We start from the raw sequence: 27253 nt of genomic DNA, 5'->3' as shown, positions 1-27253 counted from the left end.
ACAAAGAGAGGCAGGTTAACCAAACAAAACTCAAGACGCTTAAGTACCAAAATTATCCGTGGTCTCGGACAGGGTAGAAATCTTGGACGATTTACAGCCGAAAACACTGCCAACTGCACAAGTTGAAGAGATCTTGAGCAGGTTATTGACATTTAAGGAAGGAAAGGGCTCCTCTCAGTTGACACACTCCAGGGTAGGGTTACCATATTTGGTTCCCCCAAAAAGATGACAAATGCCCAGTGGTGTTCCTAGGGGCGCTGACACCCGGGACGGATCGCCGATGCGCCCCGCCCCCCGGGTGCAGCGCCACCCCCCCCCCCGGCGAAAGAAACCCCCCGGGTGCACGCCACTGGGGGTGGGGGGGGGTGCCGCGCACCGGTCGGCTCTTCGTTTCCATGCTCCCTGTTACTCCTCACCGGCCTCCCACTTAGCCATCTATCCCCCCTTCAGTCTGTTCAGAACTCTGCTGCACGTCTCATATTCCGCCAGAACCGATATACTCATATCACCCCTCTCCTCAGGTCACTTCACTGGCTTCCGATCAGATACCGCATTCAATTCAAGCTTCTCCTTCTTACCTACAAATGCACTCAGTCTGCTGCCCCTCACTACCTCTCTACCCTCATCTCCCCTTACGTTCCCGCCCGTAACCTCCGTTCACAGGATAAATCCCTCCTCTCAGTACCCTTCTCCACCACCGCCAACTCCAGGCTCCGCTCATTCTGCCTCGCCTCACCCTATGCTTGGAACAACCTTCCTGAACCCTTACGCCAAGCCCCCTCCCTGCCCATCTTCAAGTCTTTGCTTAAAGCCCACCTCTTCAATGCTGCGTTCGGCACCTAACCCTTACCGTTCAGTGAATCCAGACTGCCCCAATTTGACTGCCCCGATCGGACCGACCGTTCACTTGTCTATTAGATTGTAAGCTCTTTGAGCAGGGACTGTCTCTCTTTGTTAAATTGTACAGCGCTGCGTAACCCTAGTAGCGCTCTAGAAATGTTAAGTAGTAGTAGTAGTAGTAGAGCGAGCATGAAAACGAAGAGCTGACAGGCGCGTGGCACCCCCCCCCCCCCCAGCGGCGTGCACCCGGGATGGACCGCCCCCCCTTGGTACGCCACTGCACATGCCCCACCCCCTGTCACACCCCCGCCTGTCCCCCACACCCCATCGCATATCGCCTTACCCCTTTCACACACACCCCGCCCCCCCGGTCACACCCCCCTAAGGGTGTCCTCCCCTCCCCTCCCCTTACCTTACTCTACTGCCCTGGTGGTCTACTGACCTCTTTGGGGCAAGAAAGAGCCCCCTCTTTCCTGCCCAGAACAATGCATACTGCATACTGTTCCCCTCGCAGAGCCGCTTCAACTCTTGGCGGCCATTTTGAATCGCGCCGGGACCGTCAGCAAGGGGAACGGTATGCAGGGCAGTGCTCTGGGCAGGAAAGAGGGGGCCCTTTCCTGCCCCGAAGAGGTCACTAGACCACCAGGGCAGTAGAGTAAGGTAAGGGGAGGGGGCTAGGATAGGAAAAAACAGACTTATGGTAACTCTACTCCAGGGTGCCGCAGTAGATAAATCTCTTTGAGGCTTTACAGTTTCAAAAACTCCTCGTGTCTGTGCAAAAGGCAGTTAAACTTTATAAAAGCACTCTTGGGTCCTTTTACTAAGCAGCGGTAAAAGGGAGGCCTGCGCTAGTGTTGGCGCGTGTTTTTGACGTGCGCTGAGGCCCCCTTTTACTGCAGTGGGTAAAAGGCTTTTTTTTTCCTCAAAAAGAATTGTCCATGCGGTAAGTGAACCACTTGCCGAGCAGCCATTTCAGGGGGGTGCACTTACCACCACCCACTGAGGTAGCGATATGGGCTCCTGCGCTAACTGATTACCGCCGGGTAAGCACCGGCGCTACAAAACCAGTAAATATTTTTGTAGCGCTGGAAATGGCATGCGCTGGGGGTGGGAACTATCGCCGGGGTCCTGTGTTAGCCCAGCGGTAGTTCCGGATTGGCGTGCCGCAAGTCTGTTGCCGCACGCCAACTCTTTAGTAAAAGGGCCCCTCTGCTGTTCTTTTCAGACTCCACGGTCTGACGGTACAAATTTAGGAAGATAGGAATTTGGCCCCTTGTATACAAATTCCGTTAAAGGTAAAATAATTCACCAGCCTCCTGGTCCTATTTCTTTGGGATTTAAGCATCCGGAAGCAACTGGTATATGCAGCCTTGAACAAGCAGATTTCACAGATGGGAAGTTGACCCCATATTGGGCCTGTGTGCTGCAGACTTTCTTGCTGAAATCTGTTTTGCTTTTCAAAGAAACTGAAAGTCTTGCTGATACCATTCTGGGCTTGTCAGACGTTTTTTTAAACATCAGCAGAGGTGACCCCCATGTGTTGCAGACGGTATTCCGGCCTGCACTGCTAGGCCCTGCCTGCAGCAACATTTGAAGAAAGATATTAATTCTACTCCTTGTAGACTTCTGGGTTTTTTCCACGAAATGTCTGGTTTAGCAAGTGTGACATGCAGGATTTTTCGCAAGGAAGTAAAAGTAACAGCTTCACACCCCCAAAACTGGAAAATCCTATTTATATTTATCAGGATTAAATCATTTTTTGGAGCAGCCTGAAGACTGGCTGCTACCTAAGCTTCATGTATAGCAAAACACTTAGGGCCCTGTCGACTAAGCTGCACTAGAGGCGTTTTTAGCGCACGCTAAGCATTATCACGCGCTAACCGTGTAGATGCCCGTAATATTTATATGGGTCTACACGGTTGGCGCTTGCTAATTTTTAGTATGTGCTAAACGCGCCACTTAACAAGGCCCAAAGTATGCCATAACCAGAGATTGTAGCTACCCAATTCCTTAAAAATAGAGAATTTGGGGGTCCTTTTACTAAGGTGCACTGAAAAATGGCTTGCGGTAGTGTTGGCGCGGGTTTTGGGCGTGCGCCGATCCATTTTTCAGTACGTCTGTGAAAAAAAAGGCCTTTTAAAAATTTTGCCGAAATGGACGTGCTGCAAAATCAAAATTGCCGTGCATCCATTTTGGGTCTGAGACCTTACCGCCAGCCATTGACCTAGCGGTAAAGACTCGCGCAGTAACCGACTGGTAATGACCTACACGCGTCAAATGCCACTTGGCGCAATTCACAGACACGTGTTTGAAAATAAAAAAATTTTCGGACACGTGTATCGGATGCACACCAAAAATGAAATTACCGCAAGAGCCGCGCGGTAACTCCATTTTGGCACACGTTGGGCATGTGTAAGACGCTTACGCGGCTTAGTAAAAGGGCCCCTTGCTTAGGAAACGGTGAAGAATCGATGGCAAATTTGCATTTGTTTGTCTCAGGATTGACCCAAGTTAACCTCTGTCTGTTTCTGTTCTTGTTATTCTACTGCTTACCATTAGTCCTTGCCCTGGGATTTGTGGGAGGTAAGACTTTGAATTGTTTTTTTCCCCTCCTTTCTTGTCTTATCCCTTGGCATGTTGTAGGTATGGCCTGCTGGCTGCGCCACATTTTTCCATCTACAGAATTTCTTGAGGCCACCTTCCTCTTCCGTTAATCTGCAGCCTGTACCAGGAATGTAGCTCTGTGCGTTTCATTTTGCATTGCATTACCTTGTCTGCTAAAGAGCAGAATGGACTCTTTTCTCTGTATTTCATGCCTTGAATGTTTACAATTCACATCTGGAAGGCTGTCTTTATTCCTGGGGATCTTAATCCCTACCGTTATGCTGCACTTCTGCTTGTCTTCCCAGCCCTTCTTTTAGACATCATCCCCCGGATTCTATATAGCGCTGCTCTCCGCGCCGAAATCGGTGTGGATTCTATAACCATGCGCGTAACTTAACAAAGCTAATGAGCACTAATTGGCATCGATTAGGAATTTAGGCGCACAAGTTGCTAAGCGTATTCTGTAACGATGTGCGCCCGAACTTCTAATGGGCGCAGGCAAAAGGGGGTGTGGCTCTGGTTGTGGAAATGGGCACTATGAAATTTACGCGCCTAGTTGTAGAATATGGTCCAGTGCGCCTAAATCTATGCGCGGGGATTTATGCCATGTTTTCATTGGTGTAAACGGATGTGTGTAGATTTAGGCGCTGAAATATTAACTAGGTGTATTCTATAATTGGCGTCTAAATCTAGGCACCGATTATAGAATACGTTTTTTTTTTAGGTGCCATATATAGAATCCCTCCCATATGTCGCTTCATTTGCATACTCTGTTTTGTTGATTGCTAATGTAGAATTTTGATCTGTTTTTTCTGTTTTCATAAACTATTATAAAAAAAAATATTGTCAGTTTGGGCTGATCAAGTGTCCACATTGTGTATGTATGTCATTGTTTTAAAATGTACTAATTTCCCCCTAATGAAAATGATATGAAACTATAAATGTAGTACCGTTCTAAGAATAATGTAAGAAGGAAAAAGGTCTCACAGAGCCGCCTAATAGAGCTTAAACGGGTCTAAATAGATCCTCTGTTCATCATTGGCCAAAAAAAACCTTCCAGGAGTGATACGTAGTCTTCAATGCCACTCACACGTTTGCAATTATACTAAGCAAAAAAAATATATGGTGTGTCGTATTCAGTGTCACTCATCTTTTAGCAATTATACTAAGCCGGTCTACATTATAATACAAAAAATATGGTGTTGAAAGAGCACTTATCTTTCAAACCGCTAGCTGCCAGCACTAAGAACCGGGCGTAGCTACGTGGGGGCATGGGCCCCCACAGATTATAGAGTCACAAAACAGAGGGAAAACAGCATACAAAAACAATCAAACAAACAGAAAAAGTAAACACTGGGCCTTCAGGAATGAGAAAAATGCAATCCTTTATTAATGATGAATACCCGACACGGGCCGTGTTTCGGCGTACAAACGCCTGCATCAGGGGTCAGAAAGCTCCTCTAGGTCAGCTAGTTAGCTAGTAGATAAAGATGATTAACAAACAGGTTATATTCCCCGGTGTTTGAACAGCTCGTAGATAGAACGCCTTCAGCCACATAACTTTGGCGGTTTATGTGGCTGAAGGCGTTTGTTAATCATCTTTATCTACTAGCTAACTAGTAGCGTTGGTCGACTCCGGCGCCTTCGTTGTGGGATCATCTGTTTCTGACGCCTTACGTCCTGCACAGTGCATGTAGCCCCATGCGGCGGCAGGGTGGGGGGTGGGCAGGTTGCGGCGGCGGTCCAAAGGGGGGGTTACGGTTGCGGCAGCGGGGGGGGGGGGGGGTCGGCGGCGGCGAGGGGGGGGTTGGCGGCGGGGGAGGTGGCTAAACAGTGCCCCCCCTCTGCCGAGGTCTGGCTACGCCCCTGCTAAGAAGTTCTTTGACTGAAGTTTGTTCCTTCTTTCCCTCGCCCCAAGCCGACGGTGGCCAGCATTCATCTTGCTGCTTCAGGGTCTTGGTAGCGGGACTGCTTCTGAACGTTCTCTGGCTGCTACTACATTTATAGTTTCATATCATTTTCATTAGGTGGAAATTAGTGTAATTTAGTATTATCCGATTGTATATTTCCACACCCTAGGCACTATACATTTGTTTAAAATGTACATCTGCATATAGTAAGGTATTAGTTTGGTATTACCAGACTGGGCCGGGCCCGGGGCAAGGCCGGCCCCACCCCTGCCGCCCTCGCCGCCCTGTCCCCCCGAGGTCGCTGCTGCCTCTCCCCCTCCACCCGCTCCCCCCTGAGATCGCCGCAGCCACTGCTCCCCCTCCACCCCCCGAGGCTGCTGCCGCTCCCCCCTCCGTCCGCCACAGGACCGGGCCCCCTGCATTGAAATCGCAGTCTCACCTCCGTGAAAGCAGTGCTGCAGGCAGTAGAACGCCTCCCTTCGGCCCTCCTTCCCTCCTTGTGTCCCGCCCTCGCGGAAGTTACGTCAGACGAGGGCGGGACGGAAGGCCGAAGGGAGGTGTTCTGCTGCCTGTAGCGCTGCTTTCACAGAGGTGAGACTGCGATTTCAATACAGGGGGCAGACGGTTGCCGACGGAGGGTGGGTGGGACTGCTGCGCCGGGCCCCCCTTGGAGGCCCGGGCCCGGGGAAATTTTTCCCCCCTGCCTCGCCCCCCTCTCGGTGGCTATGTTACCAGGTGACTCCATGGTAATAGGAACAAGCTAAGGCAGTCCTGGTTTTACCCTCATTGTATTTTGGGACTTTTAGGAGTCCTTTTACTAAGATGCGCTGAAAAATGGCCTGCGGTAGTGTAGGTGCGTGTTTTGCCAAGATCGGAATTTTTCAGCACCTGTTAAAAAAAAAAAAAAAGCATTTTTGTTTTTTGGGTCTAAAATGGATGTGTGGCAAAATGAAAATTGGTGCGTGTCCATTTTGGGTCTGAGACCTTACCACCAGCTATTGACTTAGCAGTAAGGTCTTGCGCATTAATCGCGCGGTAATGGTCAATGGGGGTCTAAATGCCGATTATCGCCCGTGTGCCAGAAAATAAAAATTATTTTCAGACGTGTGTATTGGACGCGCGTCAAAAATGAAATTACCGCCTGGGTCATGCAGTAGCCGGGCGGTAACTCAGAATTGGCGCGTGTAGGCGCTTACGCGGTTTGGTAAAAGGGCCCCTTAGTTCCAGTTTGCCATAGAAAAGTAGGAACTACAGAGCAGTAGAAGAAAACCTGGTTGGCCTGAGTTTGTCGCTTGTGGTGCGATACTGTCATGTGACCCTAAAAATATGCCAAGGCTCAGGAAAAAATACGTGCCTGAAGATCTTGCTCAGTTCCTGTATTTGCCTTTATTTTAGTCTTTGAATTTCTAAATAAGAAAATGAAACTTTTGCTGAAATGTTCATGTTTTTTTTTTAAAATTTTATATACATATAGCCTGGCTTACTTCTGAATTGCAATACAGTATTTTAATTGAGTTCTCTCCATATTCAGAGTATAGAATATATTTAAAAAGGGATCAATGTTCAAAAGGGTTCTCAGTGGAGAAGGGTAGATAGTGGGGTTCCCCAGGGGTCTGTGCTGGGACCGCTGCTTTTTAACATTTATAAATGATCTAGAGATGGGAGTAACTAGTGAGGTAATTAAATTTGCTGATGACACAAAGTTATTCGAAGTCGTTAAATCGCGAGAGGATTGTGAAAAATGACAAGAGGACCTTACGAGACTGGGAGACTGGGCGTCTAAATGGCTTCATCGCATGCCCCCTAGTCCTAGTATTTTTGGAAAGCGTGAACAGACGCTTCACATCTACCTGTTCAACTCCACTCATTATTTTATAGATCTCTATCATCTTCTTAGCTGTGCTGGAGTAATGACTCACAGGCGCACTTACATGAGTGATGGTTGTTTTCAAAAATTTGGTTTTACTAAAAGCAAAGTGGATTGAATTACAGAGCAATAAAGTTGTTGGGATAAAAAGACTAGCAATACTTGTATTATTTGTAGTTGCAGTAATTTTACTTTAAAGTATCTATCTATCTATCTATCTATCTATGTATAATATATATATATATATATATATATATATATATATATATATATATATATATATATAAAACTCACCCTCAGCGTTCTGAAGACAGTGACGTCAATGAAGCCAAGCCCTGACTTCCTTCAAAAAGGTTCGAAGGTTCGTGGTGGTGAAGCCACCAAAATCGCTCCGGGCCCTGCCCTTGAGGGCGGAGCAATGGCAGAACAACGAAGGGGTTGGTAGGGAGGCGGGGGGTGGAAAATCGCTCCGGGCCCCGCCCTTGCATCAAACGTCATGACGTTGAGGGCGGAGCAATGCCAGAACAACGAAGGGGTTGGTAGGCAGGGAGGGAGGCAGGGAGGGGGGGTGTTGCTGACGAAAACCTTGATGGCAGAACAACGAAGGGGTTCACAGGGAGGGAGGCAGAGGGGTTGCGAAATCGCTCCGGGCCCCGCCCTCGCGTCAAACGTCATGACGTTGAGGGCGGAGCAATGGCGGAACAACGAAGGGGTTGGGCGGGGGGGGGGTGTTGGCGACGAAAACCTTGCTAGCGCCCATTTCATTTGCTCAGAAACGGGCCTCTTTTACTAGTTAGGCAATAACTTTTTACTTTCACTTGAGTACATTTTTTTATTGTGGTTTTCACCGTACTTTTTCTTTTACTTAAGTATTAAAATATACATTTACTTTTACTTATGTACTTTGACCCGGTACTTATGAACAACACTGTAAATTGGTTAGGGCCCTGTTTATTAAGGCGCACTAGCATTTTTAGAGTGTGCTAAATTTTAGCATGCGCTAATGCTAGAGACACCCATATATTCCTATGAGGCAGGGGCGTAGCCAGACAACAGGTTTTGGGTGGGCCTAGGCAAGAATTGGATGGGCACCAAGTGTTCTACCTCCCCCCCCCCCCCCCCCCCCCCCCCGAAAAAAAAAATTATCTCAGCTGGTGGGAAAATGCTTCTTTCCACCTTGGCAGCAGGCATGCACTGAAAACTGAGCATGCGCAGGTGCCGGTGTCATGGAGAGTAGCGTTTTTGTTACCATCAGGGGAAAATCTTCAGCTGGCGGAGCTTGGGATTCCCTCCAGTTACCACTAAACATGTGCTACTGTTGGGTGGGCCTGAGCCATAAATGAGTGGGCCCTGGCCCACCCTAGCCCACCTGTGGCTACGCCACTGCTATGAGGGTCTCTAGCATTAGCATGCGCTAAAAATGCTAGCGTGCCTACAGCGTGGCTTAGTAAACAGGGCCCTTTAGTCTGTAAGGTGCTTCCTGCCTCTAATTTTGAAAACACCAGACTTAACCTGGTTACCCCTTTTAATGTTTTCACCTCTCAGTGGCACTTTGAATCGGTGGCATAGCTACGTGGGTGGGCAGTAGGCAGACTAGAGTGGGGAGAAAGGGGGGGGAAATGAACTCTTTCACACACCACCTCTCTTGCCTTTCCCCAGCCTTGCCCCCCCCCCCCCCACCTCTATCACTACTTTGGGTCCTTTTCCTCCTACATCTGTCCACTTCTCCCATTTTGGGTTCATGCTTTGAACAAGCTACCATGATCCTTTAGGCTGCTGCTGCTGCTACTTCCAGGGCTGCCTCTGCTAGCTTACTAACTCTTCATGTGTTGACGTCGCCTCTTCAGCATTGGGCTTGTACAGACGCAAGATAACTTTCTCTAGTTTAGTGCTGACTCAGCCGCCTCCTTTTGGTCAGTGGTGGCTTTGTCCAGCAGGGACACCATCTCCCTGCTTGAGATTCTCTGATCGGAGGTGCCTGACTTACGTAGAGGGGCTACAACTCATCCAAGCGAATCCTTCGCTGTCATTGCTCTAAGAAAATATATGGGAAAAGGAGATGAGACAACCCAGTTGGGAGAGATACTCACGCGCCCGAGAAGCAGTAGCTATTTATTATCTTGAGTTGGGTATGTTCTTCAGGCTGTATATAAATCTATTACACATCTATTTGCTAAGGACCTATTTTATTTACAAATCCAGTGTTATTTTTCTTGTGCCAAAACGATGCATTCTAACAAAATCACTTTATTACAGCCGGCAGAATCATCGGCTCATAGCACAGAAGCAGCTGGATCGGAAGTAGCAACTGAAGAAAAATCTAAAACTGACACAGCTGGATCTGAATCAACGACTGCTACTGTAAGACCATAGGAAGAAGTGGACCTGGCTCCACCCCAATATGTTACTATTGTGATAACATGTTCACCGTCTCCCGCTCATCTTTGTCATTCTGCATTTGTGTTGTCCTGCCACTGGGCCACCTCCATGTAACTTAGGGGCCCTTTAACTAAGCCGCGTAGGCGCCTGCATGCATCCCAACGCGCGTCAGTTCGGAGTTACCGTGTGTCCCAGGTGGTAATTCTGATTTTTTACCAGCTCAGACCATTACCGCCCAATTAACACCTGTTAACGCTAAGTCAATGGGTGACGGTAAGGTCTCGGGCCCAAAATGGACGCTCGCGAAATTTTTAATTTTGCCGCATGTCCATTTTGGGCCAAAAAAGATGGCCTTTTTTGCAGGTGCGCTGAAAAATGGACCTGTGTGCGTCCAATCCACGCATCTAGACCAGCGCAAGCCATTTTTCAGTGCACCTTAGTACAAGGACCTCTTAAGCCCTTAACACGTTAAGTCCTGCAGATACACGTGTGAAGAATTATATAATGTTCCGCAATAACTTCAGCACAGAAAAAACATTTTTGGCACTCTCTAATGCTCATTGCTAACCGTTTCCAGCTAGTTTCCCCTTCTCCTCATTTCCATTTAATTTGCAATATGTCACTGCATTGGATATAAAGCTGAATAGCATCTGGACTCTCTGACCCATTCTGTCTGCTCCGCAAACTGTACTTGGTGGCCCAAGTGGGTCTCTGGACCCTACACCCTCTTTCTCTGCTCCCACACACAAAAAAAAAAAAAAAATTCTGATGGTCCAAATGGACATTTCCCCACACTGACTTCTAAAAGTTGGGAGGCAGCAGCGATGCCCTACTCACTCCTGCCTCCGGTGCCACCATCTTCCAAAATGGTGCCACCTGATTTTTTTTTAGAAGTGGGTGGTAGGGAAGTCCACTTGGACCACCAGGGAGTTTTTGGTGGAGGAAGAGGGTCTGAGGGCCAATGTGGAGTGTGAGAGATCTGGCATGATCAAGGTGAAGTGCTGCTTTTCATCTCAGATGACCCTTCTGTTCCAGCTCTGAGCTGGTGTAAAGATTCAGCACTAAGAGAATAGTTAAAAAAAAAAAAAAAAACAAAGCTAGATTTTACTGTGGTTTTAACATTGGGAGATATTTTTTTTATTAAGCAATGTGTTTACGTTTTGCATGCCCACTATACTACCCTTCAAGTGCAGTGAGCATTCTAATATTTGTTTTACTGTACATGATTAAGATAAGTGCGGGAAGATCAGGGTAAAGGGCTGTGCTAAAGGTTAGTGCAGTTTACAGTGTCGGGGCTTGAATAAGGTAGTCAAAGATGAGGGATGGCAGAAAAGAGTGAAGATGGGAAAGAGTCAAGGGTGCGAAGAAAACCTAGTGATAGTACTGAAGTATATGTTAAATATACCATCTTACCTTCCAGGTTCAGAGTTCACTTCCTGCTGTTGTGGTCGAGACTTTCCCTGCCACTGTGAACGGTACTGTGGAGAGCAGTACACCCGACAGGAAAACCGATATGCCCCCAGGGTTTCTGTACAAGGTGAGTCGGAAGTGATCTCAGACCACACCATGAATTAGACTGCTGCTTCTCTATCTCAGAAATGCTTTCAGGAGTATACCAAAGAATCCCTTGAGATCTCAAAGATAAAAAAAAAAGAAAACAATGGAAGGAAATCTGAAGTGCGTAGAACTGACACTATGCAGAAATGCTGAAGCTGCCTCCTTGTGAAGAAAATGATAAAACACCAGCACAGAAGGTGACTTCCTGTTTGTCCCTCCAGACCAGTCCAGAAATGTGGGTTTACATATGAAGACTGGGAACCACTGGATTGATGACATAATCCTATAAAAGAACCTGTTCATCCTACTACTACTATTTAGCATTTCTATAGCGCTACAAGGCGTACGCAGCACTGCACAAACATAGAAGAAAGACAGTCCCTGCTCAAAGAGCTTACAATCTAATAGACAAAAAATAAATAAAGTAATCAAATCAAATCAATTATTGTGTACAGGAAGGAGGGAGGGTAGGTGGAGGCAGGTGGTTACAAGTGGTTACGAGTCAAAAGCAATGTTAAAGAGGTGGGCTTTCAGTCTAGATTTAAAGGTGGCCAAGGAAGGGGCAAGATGTAGGGGCTCAGGAAGTTTATTCCAGGCGTAGGGTGCAGCGAGACAGAAGGCGCGAAGTCTGGAGTTGGCAGTAGTGGAGAAGGGAACAGATAAGAAGGATTTATCCATGGAGCGGAGTGCATGGGAAGGGGTGTAGGGAAGGACGAGTGTGGAGAGATACTGGGGAGCAGCAGAGTGAGTACATTTATAGTTTAGTAGAAGAAGTTTGAACAGGATGCGAAAACGGATAGGGAGCCAGTGAAGCGACTTGAGGAGAGGGGTAGTATGAGTAAAGCGACCCTGGCGGAAGACGAGACGGGCAGCAGAGTTTTGAACCGATTGGAGAGGGGAGAGGTGACTAAGTGGGAGGCCAGCAAGAAGCAGATTGTAGTAGTCTAAACGAGAGGTGACAAGGGTGTGGATGAGGGTTTTGGTAGAGTGCTCGGAAAGAAAGGGGCGGATTTTACGGATGTTGTAAAGAAAGAAACGACAGGTCTTGGCGGTCTGCTGGATGTGAGCAGAGAAGGAGAGAGAAGAGTCAAAGATGACCCCAAGGTTTCGAGCCGAGAAGATTCTTAGTCAGCAATTCTTAGTCTCCAGCAGAGAGGGTAGGTGAGGTAGGCTTGTGCAGTTAATATCTGGTCCAAGGTGCTGAGGTACCTGGTTACCTTTAATTAGGAATTACAATAAGATAAGACATAAAATAAGAGGGCTAAGATTGGCTGTGCTGGTCTGTGGAGCCTAGGGGTGCAAAACATGGTAGGGTTGGTTCCTTACCCACCACTTCGCTCCAGTAACCCAGGGCAGTTGCCTACAGCAACTTCTATCCCTTCTCCTCTAGGAACTTTACAGTATTCAGTCACGGTAACAGAATTCAAACACGCGTGGGATAAACATAAAGGAATCCTGTTCAGAAGGAAGGGATCCTCGGGAGCTTAGCCGAGATTGGGTGGCAGAGCCGGTGGCGGGAGGCGGGGATAGTGCTGGGCAGACTTATACGGTCTGTGCCAGAACCGGTGGTGGGAGGCGGGACTGGTGGTTGGGAGGCGGGGATAGTGCTGGGCAGACTTATACGGTCTGTGCCAGAGCCGGTGGTGGGAGGCGGGGCTGGTGGTTGGAAGGCGGGGATAGTGCTGGGCAGACTTATACGGTCTGTGCCAGAGCCGGTGGTGGGAGGCGGGGCTGGTGGTTGGAAGGCGGGGATAGTGCTGGGCAGACTTGCACGGTCTGTGCCCTGAAAAGGACAGGTACAAATCAAGGTAATGTATACACAAAAAGTAGCACATGTGAGTTTATCTTGTTGGGCAGACTGGATGGACCATGCAGGTCTTTTTCTGCCGTCATTTACTATGTTACTATATGTTACTATCAAGGTTTGTTTACAGAAAATAACCAAAAAAAAAAAAACCCCAAACCATAAGGCCAAAGGAGAAAGCAATGAGTACTTCCCACTGGAGCTTGCTGGTGTCTGAGCCCAGACAGAGGGGAAAAGCTGGTTTGTGCCAGTGTGGTAGGCTGTGGAGGCATCAGGAGGACATGCTTAATGGCGGTAGTGTGGTTGAATCCATCTATGGAACAAAATGGTCTGCTTCAGTTAAGGGTGCACCATGGACTGGTGAAGCTGTGATTTTGCTGGGAATGGCTGCCTTTTTTTTTTGGTCTGGAATAGCCATGAAGCAGAGTACAGGAAAAGGATCCTAGGGGTCTAGAGAGACCGCTCCTCACTTCTTTCTAATGACGTACAGGATGCTAGCCTACAGGTGGGCTTCACCCTGGAGTTCATTTTTTAAAATGTGTACCAGACCTTGAAGAAGGGCCAGGTAGCAGGGGGGTCTGATAAGGCTCCACTTTTCTGGCTGTATGACTGGTGGCCCTTTGATTGACGAACGATGTAGGGCGTTTTCCCCGGAAATGGAGTTGGATGACACAAAGATCTTTGATTCAGTGGACTCCTTAGCACAGCACAGGAGCCAACAGGGACCTGTTGGTAGCCTACTGCTGTTTTGCTCTGGGCCAGTGAAAGAGCTTTTCATCACTTTCATGGAGTTTACGTTATGTAATATATAAAATACCTTTTGCTAATTTTGTAGTGCACTGTGTGGTCTTGTGTGTTAAAACACTGTGCTAAGCTTCATTGCTTGTACAAAATCTCCTCTGATCTCTCAGGGAGAGGGGAGGAGGGTATACTGCCTGATGTGCTGCCACGACCGTACCTGATAGATCTTCCCACGTATCCACTAGGTTTGATAGTGCTTGCCCAGTTTACTACTACTACTTAACATTTCTAGAGCGCTACTAGGGTTACGCAGCGCTGTACAATTTAACAAAGAGAGACAGTCCCTGCTCAAAGAGCTTACAATCTAATAGATAAGAGTGAGACAAATATAGGACAATCAAGCCATTGTGACATCACTGATGAGGTTGGCTCTTAGGCATTGGTGGAATGAGGCATTATGACATCACAATCTCAGCTCTGGTTAAATCACTGCTATATGTAATACTACTACTACTACTTAACATTTCTAGAGCGCTACTAGGGTTACGCAGCGCTCTACAATTTAACAAAGAGAGACAGTCCCTGCTCAAAGAGCTTACAATCTAATAGATAAGAGTGAGACAAATATAGGACAATCAAGCCATTGTGACATCACTGATGAGGTTGGCTCTTAGGCATTGGTGGAATGAGGCATTATGACATCACAATCTCAGCTCTGGTTAAATCACTGCTATATGTAATACTACTACTACTACTTAACATTTCTAGAGCGCTACTAGGGTTACGCAGCGCTGTACAATTTAACAAAGAGAGACAGTCCCTGCTCAAAGAGCTTACAATCTAATAGATAAGAGTGAGACAAATATAGGACAATCAAGCCATTGTGACATCACTGATGAGGTTGGCTCTTAGGCATTGGTGGAATGAGGCATTATGACATCACAATCTCAGCTCTGGTTAAATCACTGCTATATGTAATACTACTACTACTACTTAACATTTCTAGAGCGCTACTAGGGTTACGCAGCGCTGTACAATTTAACAAAGAGAGACAGTCCCTGCTCAAAGAGCTTACAATCTAATAGATAAGAGTGAGACAAATATAGGACAATCAAGCCATTGTGACATCACTGATGAGGTTGGCTCTTAGGCATTGGTGGAATGAGGCATTATGACATCACAATCTCAGCTCTGGTTAAATCACTGCTATATGTAATACTACTACTACTACTTAACATTTCTAGAGCGCTACTAGGGTTACGCAGCGCTGTACAATTTAACAAAGAGAGACAGTCCCTGCTCAAAGAGCTTACAGTCTAATAGACAAGTGAACGGTCGGTCTGATAGGGGCTGATAGTTTTCACGTTTAACATGCAGCTTGAGAGTAGGTTATGGGTGCAGTGGGAACAGCAGGGACAGGTGATAAGTCTCCTGTCCTGGAACTGAGCCATCTGTTCTCTCTCTCTCTCTCTCCGCAGGTCACGGCCCAACATGACTATGCATCCACCGACAGTGATGAACTGAACTTGAAAGCAGGCGATGTGGTGCTGGTTGTTCACTTTGACAACCCAGAAGAGCAGGTGAGGGATCTTTTTTTATTTTTATTTTATCTGTGATCTTTGTTTCTCTTTTCTCTGCCTTCCAGAAGGCTTAAGCAAGATCTGGTGAATATCTTAAAATATCTGCTGAATGGATGGAAAAGGATAGTTTTCTGACCCTCTTTAGGAATGATTTTATTAATCCACTCTACGCTAATAACTTATTTAAATTAGTAAAATAACTTCAAGGCATTTGGTTAGGGTAGAATAAAGGGTTTAATTGATATAGAGGTGAATTTGCTAATCACAAAGGGCCATGTTTACCAAAGTGCGCTAGCGTTTTTAGTGCGTGCTAACATTAGAGACACCCATAGTAATATATGGGTGCCTTTAGCATTAGTGCGTGCTAAATTTTAGTGCGCACTAAAAACGCTAGCACGCCCATAGCGTGGCTTAGTAACCGGGACCCTAAATATAGTCAGAAACTACAGTTTTTACCCCTTTTAATCCCCATGCATAATCCATATTCTTATTATACAGTACCACAATTTTATTCTTTTAAAGAAAAGAAAAAAAAATTGATGCGGTTGATATTCAATATCGGGGTAAATGCCGTTGAAAATCTGGGCATGAACCTATCATTGGGACTTATTCGGATAAGTTCTGCTCAATACTGTATCTGCCTCATTGTTCTTACATTTCATTAAGCTGTGTTTTTGTAAACCTGGTCTCCATTCCACCTGTTTGGTAGCCTTTGGCTAACGAGACTTCACAAATTCCAGCCGATCAAAATATATTGCCTATGTCACCGTTGGACATCGCATTCATGTAAGATGTCGGTGTCAGAAACAGAAGCCTGCGCGGCCGCGTTGCTGATCTGCATGGAATGTTGCTAGTGGAGGAGTAGCCTAGTGGTTAGTGCAGTGGACTTTGATCCTGGGGAACTGGGTTCGATTCCTACTGCAGCTCCTTGTGACTCTGGGCAAGTCACTTAACCCTCCATTGCCTCAGCTACAAATAAGTACCTGTATATACTATGTAAACCGCTTTGAATGTAGTTGCCAAAACCACAGAAAGTCTCAAGTCTGATTTCCCTTTCCCTATCTGAGATTCTACATGGAATGTTACTAGTGGAGGAGTAGCCTAGTGGTTAGTGCAGAGGACTTTGATCCTGGGGAACTGGGTTTGATTCCCACTGCAGCTCCTTGTGACTCTGGGCAAGTCACTTAACCCTCCATTTCCTCAAGGATCTGTCCTTGGACCGCTTCTTTTCTCGATATACACCTCTTCCCTGGGCTCGCTGATCTCATCACATGGTTTCCAGTACCATCTCTATGCTGATGACACCCAGCTTTACCTCTCCACTCCCGACATCACAGTCGAAACCCAGGCCAAAGTTTTGGCCTGCCTTTCAGACATCGCTGCCTGGATGTCCAACCGGCATCTGAAACTGAACATGGCAAAGACTGAGCTCCTTGTCGTTCCACCCAAACTCTCTTCTCCTCTTCCCCCACTTTCCGTCTCTGTTGACAACGCCCTCATCCTCCCCGTCTCTTCAGCCCGCAATCTCGGAGTCATTTTCGACCCCTCCCTCTCCTTCTCTGCCCATATCCAGCAGACAGCTAAGACCTGTCGCTTCTTCCTCTATAATATTAGCAAAATTCACCCATTCCTCTCTGAACAGACCACCCGAACCCTCGTCCACTCGCTCGTTACCTCTCGTCTTGACTATTGCAACCTTCTCCTCACTGGCCTCCCGCTTAGCCACCTAACCCCCTTCAATCTGTCCAAAATTCCGCTGCACGTCTTATCTACCGCGTGAACCGATACTCTCATATCACCCCTCTCCTCAAGTCGCTTCACTGGCTCCCGATCCGCTACCGTATACAGTTCAAGCTTCTCCTATTGACCTTCAAGTGCACTCAATCTGCAGCCCCCTATTACCTCTCTACCCTCCTCTCTCCGTATGTTCCCACCCGTAACCTCCGCTCTCAGGACAAATCACTACTATCTGTACCCTTCTCCACCACCGCTAACTCAAGACTCCACCTCTTCTGCCTCGCATCACCTTATGCCTGGAACAGTCTTCCCGAGCCCATACGCCATGCGCCCTCCCTGCCCATTTTCAAGTCCTTACTCAAAGCCCATCTCTTCTCCCTTGCTTTTGGCGCCTAACCACCTTCCCCATTCCTGTTACCTACACTGACTACGTAGTTTGTTACCTTTAGATTGTAAGCTCTCTTGAGCAGGGACTGTCCTTCCCCATGTTTAAACTTGTACAGCGCTGCGTAACCCTGGCAGCGCTATAGAAATGCTAAGTAGTAGTAGTAGGTACAAATAAGTACGTGTATATACTATCTAAACTGCTTTGAATTTAGTGGCAAAAACCACAGAAAGGCGGTATATCGAGCCCCATCCCCTTTCCCTTATCAGGGGAGCAATCAAAAGAAGCTGACTAGGATGTACTTTGTGTTTTGAAGGCACAGATTTGACACAGTTGTACATTTTCTGGCATCTGGAAGTGTTTCCCTAGTTCCTGGATGCTCTTCTTTCAGTTCCGATTCTGCTCTTCTACAAATTGTTAAAGTCAGGGTATCTCCTCCTCTCTGTGCCATTGAGTAAACGACCTCTGTTCCTATTGTCTTTCTTTTCCAGGATGAAGGCTGGCTGATGGGTGTTAAGGAGACAGACTGGCTCCAGAATAAGAAATTCGACCAGTTTCGCGGAGTTTTTCCAGAGAACTTTACCGAGAAAGTCCTGTGAGGCAGAGATGGGCCCAGCTCCCTCTCTCCTGAGCCGCAAGAAGCTGGGTTTTGTGAAAGTGCATCTAAAACAAAATGGGGAAAATGACCTTAAATGTGTCTGCTTAAAAGGGTCACAACTCTTGTAAAAGCAGGGCTTGAAAACAATAAAAAAGGGTGTGAAGCAAAAGAAAACAGTAAAAGGTTTATATACCTCTTTCTCACTCCTGACTGGACAGCATTAATGGCTCTCCAGGGGCACAGCAGGTCTGGTTATTCACTGAAGGTTTGGGGAGGTCAATCCAGGATAGCTATCTAGAAGGACGCTTGTCTGAGGCTTCTGGATTTTGGAAACTACCCAAACGTTTCCAGTGCATTGGAGGAAATGAGCACTGTAGTTTGATTGCTTTTTTTTGTTGTTGTAGCTATGTCTGAAATCCTCAAGGTTCATGTGATGGCAAGGAAGGGGAGTTACACTGATGCCCTTCTGCTTGAGTACAATTGAATGTAGTAAGTCCCCAGTTTGCTATAGAATGGTGGAGTCCAGTAGGACACGGTTCTACTATAGACAGGGCTTCTGATAAGCACCAGTCAACACCCCTGAAAGAAAAATAATGAAAACAAGGGTTTATTGGATAAACAGCAGAAACTCCCATACCCCTCTCTGCCTTGTCTCGTGCCGTCCACTCGGTTTTAGTGTCTTTTCTGTGCCGATAACTCAAATGACCCAACTGTACATATTTGATTTTGCCATAATGCCTGTGGCACCAAAACACTAAAAAATGTCAAGGTATCCCTAAGAGCTGGAAAATAAAGACCCACGTTGGCAATTTATAAACACCAGAGAATAGAAGCCCTATCTGTAGTAGAATGGAATGCAGTGGACCATCTTTTTGCCAGACAAGCAATTGGGCAATTGGCATTCTGCATCAAAGGCCTCGATTATATAGACTTGCAATTGGGATGAAGGCTTTCCTAGATTCTCAGGTAACACTAACGAATGTTGATTGTGATGAAAACCATTCTTCCAAAACAGATGTGAAAAGTAAGTTTGAGTTCTACAGAAGGTACTTAACAGGGATTTTGCAGGTAATTTGGTTAGCTTACTAAGACATGTTTCCATGTATGTACTGTCATTTGAAATTCTAGTAAAATAACACTTAATGGAAAATGGTGTCATTTAGGATCCCTGCAGAGACCTGTCTTGTTGGGATGCTGTAGAATTCTTTAGCATTATAACCGGGGGGGGGGGGGGGGGGGGGGGGGATCATTGGGGCTTCATGCTGTAAGGCGGAGACATCTAGTGGAAGGTAGTTTAATACGAACCGTTTCGTGTAATTGGGTCTGTCGACTTGCACTTTTCTTAGACTGGGTTAGATTTATTAAAGGTGAAAAAAATGTGGACATTTCTCTTTTTGGGAGACGATGCTGTTTGAAGGCTTTGCTGTTAGCAATCCAGGTCCAAGAGATTGCATTACAAGGGGAATTAGACTGGCTAAAGAAGTTGCATGCAGTAGGATTTTTTTTTTACTAGGGACACACTGTCCTGATAAATTCCCTTTCCATTGGGATGTGCTGTTCAAGCAAACCAGCAGTTTTTTTTTTAAAGTTAAAGTTGATGGCAAACATCTATATTCAAGACACATTTCTCCCTCATCCTGAGGTTTCCCTTAGAAGATCATGAGCCTGGTAATTCAGTTTAATGACCCCCCCTCCCCCCAATTACATTTCTCATGATGCAGCCTCAGGCCTGAGAAAGGATAGCGGATGCTTCTAGCCAGCAGGGGAAGCTGGATTTCTGCAGCCATGGATTGGCCTTTAAACATTGTCTACCCCAACTAAAATTGTAACCCCACTCCCTAAAAAATTACGCTTTGATTTTGTGTGTGGTGTTTCAGACATGTTAGATGTTTGTGTATGTTTGTTTTCCTTTTTAACATGTAATACCAGATAGTAATTTTATAGCAATGTGAGCGGTGAATGCATATTGGTTGTGAAAAGTTTATTAACTCACCAAGCCTTGAGCTAAAGTTCTGTAACTGAGTGACGATGTTACATAGGGTCAATAAATCTTCACATCGGTTTTCTCTCAGTTGAGTGAAGCACATATCTGGGATCTCATTCATACGGGGGTGATGTGGAGAAAGAGAAAGGAAAATGTTTGAAGTTGGAAACTAAAGCAAGCTGAAAGAAAACCCCACGAATATTTGAGGTGTGGGTTTGGCAAGTCTTAGTCCATGAAGGCGTCTAGTAGATGCTTCACACTGCATATTCCAAACTGGTCTGAGAAATGGCAGCTCTTTCCTGGAATAGGGTCTATTTATAAAAGCTTTATATAGCCTCTCTTTGGTAAAACCAAAGAAGATAGTGTACACTAGCAGTCAGAATAACATATAGTTGAAAATGGCATAAGGTTCATGTTAATGGTCATGGCTTCATTTTGGAACGAATCAGCTAAATGGATGGTCTTATGGATAAGTGGACTAACCCATTTTTCACACATGAGGTGTAGTTGGCCCAGTTGTCCATCTGGCCAATTGGAATAGCCAGTTCAATCATATGCAAAAATCTGTGAAATTCATTGGCTTTTAGCTTAGTCCACTAGATCCAAAAAGTTGCAAATCAGCAAAATTGAGGGTTAGCCTGACTTTACTCCCTTTGCATCTGTGAACTTTAGAAAGTGGGAGGGTGATTTTCAAAGGTACTTGTCCAGGTAAGTCCTGAGGTAACCCAGATAAGTTCCTCATTTTAGAAATGTGCCGACTGCTATTTCTTTCTCTGGCCAGAACAGTTGATATGTGGTCAAACGTTACGTGTATAAAGTAAGGAGAGGCCATGGGCAGTCTGAGCATGGGTTTCAAACGGGCGTAGCCAGACCTCGCCAGGAGGGGGGGCCAGAGCCAGAGGTGGGGGGCACTGTTTAGCTACCCCCCCACGCTGTAGCCCCCCCCGAACCGCCACCGCCGCATTGGACCCTCCCCCGCCGTCGCCGCCCGCCCCGCATCAGATAGCTTGTTTGCTGGCGGGGGTCCCCGAACCCCGCCAGCCGAAGAGAGTCTTCTTCAGCGCCGGAGTAGCGCCTTCGTTCAACGAAGTTCCTGATGCGATCAGCTGTTTTGACGCCTTACGTCCTGCACGGGGCTACATGCACGGTGCAGGACGTAAGGCGTCAGAAACAGCTGATCATACCAGGAACTTCGTTGAACGAAAGGCGCTACTCCGGCGCTGAAGAGGACACTCTTCGGCTGGTGGGGTTCGGGGACTCCCGCCAGCAAACAAGGTATCTGATGCGGCAGCGGGGTGGGCGGCGACAGCGGGGGAGGGGGGTTCAAGGGGATCGTCGGCAGGGGGGCCAGGGCCCCCTCAGGCCCCACGTAGCTACGCCACCGGTTTCAAAATAGCCAGGTAATGATTTTCTGCCATGATCTGGCTAACTTTAGCTGGATATTTTGGCCACAGTTTTAGCAGTCGAGAGATGCACACATATCCGAACTGTGATATTCACAGAGAGATAGATTAGATAGAATCTATCTAATCTATTTTATCTATTTTATTTTATCTAATCTATTTTATCTTATCTATTTTATCTAATCTATTTAATCTATCTAATCTAGTAAATTGTCTGCATTCCATACCACTTTATATTGCCTACTTAAGAGTACAAATTCACAGACACAATGAAAATAAAAATCTACATCTCTTGGTTTTGACATGATGCAGTTTGTCACTGAACGGAAAGTCAACCTATGCATCGTTGCGTTAAAGTCCCAGGAAGGTACTTGACTATTGCTTGAACATGGAAATATTTGGTAGGTAAATTTCTTATGCTTAAACATGTGTAACTGTTTTCTGTGGCACTTCAGAATCCTGCATCCAGATCTTTCACTGTCTGCTTTTAGAGGATTTTCAAAGTGATTTGCCTGACTTGGTAAGCTACCGAAAGCTAGTTCCCTGCTTCCAGTCATTAAAACTGTATATAGACTATGGAACTTCACACATACTTTCCGAGATGTGGGAATAAATGAGGTTAAAGTGGGGGGGGGGGGGGGGGGGGGGGGAAACAAAGTACCCATTGGAGATTTCGTTTTGAAATCCCTGCACCTGCTGGTCCATGGGGAGTTTCCCATTGTACAAGAGGACCAGCAACCTTATTTTCAAATTACCTGGAGACTTCCTAGGCATCTTCAAAATTGCCCCTTTAACATTATTACGATGGGTGCTGCACAACACATCTCCAGCAGCTAGTAGAGAAAATACAGTGTACATTGTAACCTAAAATTTATTGAAACACGTTTCATGCTGTCATGCCTGCTGGCTGATGCTTGGCCTTCGTATCACCTTTATTTTTCAGTAGTGAGGGCTACATTTATTTTTCTGTTCATGTGTTCAGAAGCTGCTTAATATCCAGATGCACCAGACCATGTGCTTAGTGGAGTTCACCTGAGGCTGATATAATAGATGGAAACATATATCGAACACAAATCTTAATAATCGTACATCAAAAAATAGGTCGTGTGCAGGGCACTTTATTCCAGTGGTTAGCTCATAGGTTTTGGGTAGCTTTCTGTGTTTCCTGATACTTGTTCAATATATTAAAGCCTACATGTTTTGCTTTCATAGAAGTAAGGTAGGGTTAGGTACATTGTTGGTCAGCCTTGGCTTTGTCTTCACTGGACTCGTGTGTAAATTTGAAGTCCTGCATTCAGTTTGATGGGGTTTTCATCTTGTCCATAGATTTGACTTGGAGTTTGTTGAAATCTAGTCCAAAACACTTTTTTTTTTTTTTTTTCAAAACTGTGAGGGTGAACGAGTCAAGCAGATTCATGGAATTCTAACAGTGATATTTAATGTGGACCTTGCAACCTGGGCAACTTAAGGAATTCATCTCTAATTTTATTTTTTTAAGAGTTTAGCAAATGAATTAAACTGAGATTCTTCAGGATCTATCAAGCTAGCTCTTAAACTTTATTTTAAAGAGATTAGACGTTTGTTCACTTGATGTTGGTCTTTTCCGGCCAAACAGGTAACAATGTTTATTCAATAGATGTGGCTAAGCACTGTATTATGTTCTCTTAGGATTCTGTGGCTGGCGTCATGGTTGTTGCGGTGTCTGAATAAGTGGAACCAATATTTCAGCCATCGTGCAGTAGCTTTCTTCAGGGTATGCTGTGAGGTCCGCAGTTTGCCTTCATATATAGTAGGTCTTCAAACCTGATTGACTGGGGTTTGAGGCGGTTCCACTTACTCAGATGCAGCAAGACCTGGACAGCAACCATAAGTAATGTATTAGTCAGTTCTGGGACTGATCAATCTACTGTTCAGTTGCTCCATTGTGAGGAGATCATTAAAACAAGACTCTTCAAAATGGCCCTATTGTTTTTTCTCTTTTTTTGCACCCTTGTTCATTTCTTTTCGTTGGTGCCCTCATGTATTTTTGATTTATTACAACCAGACCCACCCCACTTCAGGACTTCTTCCTCAGAGTTTGCTCTAATTTTTTTCATGCGTTATGGTTTACATCTGTCGAATTGCCTACATGGCGATCTGGTGACAGTCAACCAAGCAAGACCAAGAGTTTACTTATATTCTTGAAGGAGGGAGTTGCCAAGTATGAGGAATCTTCAAAAACCTTTATGCATAATGAAATTTAAAAACAAACAAACAAAAAACAACCCAAAAGGAGACATGATATCTTGTGACGGTTTTATTTATATCAACAACTAACTGAAAGAAATAAAACATTTGGGGGTGCTACTACGAATGGACTTCTAATGGGCATGTGTTACTGAAAAGCACTTTTAAATAATAATTAGTTTGAAGTTCTACTTTTTCTAAAAGAAATCAGTCATTGGGTAGATCTAAAACAGTCTTTTCATAGTAATGGTCAGTGCAGGTGAAAACTGGGGTTGTCCAGCCGCCAAGCAGAACCTGGTCCGAGTATTGGGCTCAGCAGCGCTCTACTTGGTACAAGAACTCACAAGTCTGACACCAATGGATTTACTGACAAATCCATTTGTATATCGTGCACCTTGCCAGGCTGTCTGAGAGTCCTGTTTAAAATAGTAAACTAGAGACCCTTTTAGTGATGTAAACTAGAATCTGGGCTTAAAATGTTGCAATGCAGGATTTAACTTTGTGCTAAGACAGATTTAACATGGCATCTTTTGGGAGCATTCTCTCTTTTTTTTTTTTTTAAAATTGAAGATTGGGTGGCAGAGCCAGTGGTGGGAGGCGGGGCTAGTGCTGGGCAGACTTCTACAGTCTGTGCCCTGAAAATGGCAGATACAAATCAAGGTCAGGTATACACATAAAGTAGCACATACGAGTTTATCGTGTTGGGCAGACTGGCTGGACCGTACAGGTCTTTCTCTGCCGTCATCTACTATGTAATGTTATTAGCATTCGGTACTTGCAGAGTTAACACGGCCAGCATATGGTGCCCTACTATTTAGGAGAGACTAAGTGCCCATGCCACACCCCCTAACAGGAAATTGCTGGAAAATTCAGCAACGTGCAATTTATCACCCCATAAACCATAAAACCTGTTTCTGTGCGTTAAGTGGCAACTACCGAACATTGTGATGAACTAGTAGATCCAAAAACAATATGCACCAAAGCATTATAAATATGTGATCCTCAATTACGGAACCCCCCCCCCCCCCAGCATTCAGAGCTCAACTGCGCTAATCCAATTGTTGTTTTTGGATCTACTATGTTCGATAGTTGTCACTCGGGCATGATTGCAGACTCCTGCTGCAGGCCATATAGCCGAAACACAGCCCGTGTCGAGTCACTTTTGATGACAACCGATAAAGCCAGCTATGCACCATTGATTTTACTAGTCATTTCCAGTGTTTCTGCAAGGGCCCTAATGGAAGGCAGCTATCATGGATACTTTCTTCTAGACTAACCCTTCATGACCCTCTTGGGGTAAATTATTGTATAATAAAGTGACCACTGAGTTACCAACTACCTTATGACTTCCAGGTCATGTCTGCTCAACTTTTATGTGCTTATTTCAACTGACTGAGAAACTCAGAATGGTGGTTTATTCTATTTCAATGAACACAAAGTGAGGACGAATTGAGGAGGAAATCCAAAAAACTTTATTAGTAATAAAATGACGACCCGACATGGCCGTGTTTCGGCATCAAACCTGCATCAGGGGTCAAACAAGCCAAGGAAAATATGGCTTTAGGACTTCCTTAGAATACAAGAATTGAGAAGTCAACTATGAAGCGCCTCAACGGCAATACACGTAAATGACGTCAGCAGTACCATTTATATGTGTTGCCGTCGAGGCGCTTCACAGTTGATTTCTCAATTCTTGTGTTCTAAGGAAGTCCTAAAGCCATATTTTCCTTGGTTTTTTTTTATCGAATGACAAACTAAAAAGATTTGTTTGACCCCTGATGCAGGCTTGGAAACCGAAACACGGCCATGTCGGCTCATCATTTTATTACTAATAAAGTTTTTTTGGATTTCCTCCTCAATTCGTCCTCACTTTTTGTGTTCATTGCTTTTGATTTGCATGAGGATTCTCCTCCCCGCTTTTTGTTTCCGGTGTGTTCTATTTCACACTGTGCTCATTCTGTTTTCTGATATTACCCAGAAGAATCTTTTGGAGCTTTGAGCTATTTTAGGATGTTTTAAAGGTAGACGGGGGTCACCAAGTCATATAGAACCTTCTGTTCGAGGCTGAGGCTATGGCTTGTGTGGTCTAGCAGGACCGGATCCTAGACCATGCTGCACAGAACTGCCCCCAGACTAAAAGACTCGTCCATATTAAAGAACTTCCCCCTGGGGGGGAAATAGAAAAGGGCAGTTTCTGTGAGACTGGGTTTATTAGCAACCTCCTTTAGCTTTCCTTTGGCTTTCAAGACATGGTGATGCCATACCAATGTGCTTTTATATTACCGAGTGGGTATGATTCCTTTTAGTCACATTCATTTTCATCCCTTGCCACTGAAGCCTGTATCCCAATGGCCTTTAAAAGCAGAACAGTTTATCCAAATTCTTTTATCCATTTGAGTCAAGTGGCATCCCACAATGCTTTGCACATAGATACTACCCATGGCAAAGTGTGAGCCAATACTCTTCCATGGGAATGCCTAGTCTATTGTCAAAGGCTTGCTGGTCTTTAAATTTCCACTTTTTTTTTTTTTTTGCCCATAATGCTTAAACTTTTTCCAGTGTTTGACAAAAAGTGTTTTTTGGTCTATATTACAGAAAAGGAATTTTTATAATGTAAGACTTAAATGATAAATTATTGTGAAATATAGGCCTGTTTACAAATAACCTGCATATTCTTCATTAAATTATTTATGTTAGAGATATAAGGCAAATCGTTTGGTTATAAAATCATTTTAGTCTGAGTAGAAGGTAGCAGATGTAGAAATGGCATCTTGAGGGCCACTGCGTGGACTGCCCTTTGTACGGGTATTTTCAAAGGACCCTCACTTTTGCTTGACCATTATCCATGGTGAGAGCCGAGAAATTTTGAGTTAAAATATTCATGCAAACGTAGCTACACTTGCATATGTTAGGCTAAAGAAGTGCAATAAGATTCTCAATATTCCCATAGGTCAACTTCTAGAATTGTTGTTTTGCTTCTGTATTTTTCTTTTTTTTGTAATTACCAGTTCTTTGAATTGTGCACAAGTTCCATTCACTGTCTTATTGAACCACTGCTATCCTGCAGCTTTAAGATGGTTTTGTAATTGTTTCAGTCTTTCAGCCTCTCACTGTTCTATTATCCATAGGCATTTTTAACGTGTTCTGTGATTCATTTAGATAACCTACTTCCCCACAACTGGTCAAATTGCTACCTTTTTGATTTCCCAGTGTTTTCTGAACTGTATGCAGTGCGTTGACTTGCTGTGCTGATAATTCAATAGGCCTCTAGTGGTTTTTCTTTTTTGTAATAGTTCTGTATGTGGATGCAGGCTCCGAGTTGAAGCTGCAGTGACCCAAGGCATGCCCTTCTCTTTGTCTTCTAAGCACTGAGCAAACCAGTCAGCTTTGCATAGATCTGTGAACCCCCTTTCTAGTGCAATTATACAATCTGGATGCGTCTGATTTGTTGATTGGACCATGTTCAGAAGAAAAGAATACAAGTTGTGTCAACCTGGGTGTGTGTACTGTCGTTTGTTCTATTTATGTACAATCTGTACCCTTTTGCCCTGTTGCACTTCTCTCAGCAGCTAGACATTATTTCCAGCCACCGGTCTAAAAGATTCTCAATGGTAGAAAGATGAAGCGAAAGGATGAGT

General features: G+C 45.3%; 1 protein-coding gene across 7 annotated transcripts in view; it reads left to right on the top strand.

Moving 5' to 3' along the window:
- Positions 1-20076, top strand: part of BIN1 (bridging integrator 1) — a 258711-nt gene extending 238635 nt beyond the window's left edge. For 4 of the 7 annotated variants that reach the window (XM_030210518.1, XM_030210515.1, XM_030210521.1 and 1 more), the window contains 5 exons: positions 3400-3423; positions 9478-9582; positions 11021-11137; positions 15181-15282; positions 17896-20076. In XM_030210518.1, the coding sequence (XP_030066378.1) occupies positions 3400-3423; positions 9478-9582; positions 11021-11137; positions 15181-15282; positions 17896-18003 (456 nt within the window). In that variant the 3' untranslated portion in view covers positions 18004-20076. The remainder of the gene's footprint in view (positions 1-3399; positions 3424-9477; positions 9583-11020; positions 11138-15180; positions 15283-17895) is intronic. The other 3 variants (XM_030210517.1, XM_030210522.1, XM_030210520.1) reach the window with 1 other exon arrangement.
- Positions 20077-27253: the final 7177 nt, after the last annotated feature.

Source organism: Microcaecilia unicolor, chromosome 7 (genome assembly GCF_901765095.1).
Source record: "Microcaecilia unicolor chromosome 7, aMicUni1.1, whole genome shotgun sequence".
NCBI lineage: Eukaryota > Metazoa > Chordata > Amphibia > Gymnophiona > Siphonopidae > Microcaecilia > Microcaecilia unicolor.
Note: the sequence above shows the minus strand (reverse complement) of the source record. Positions and strands in the feature narration are given on the sequence as shown.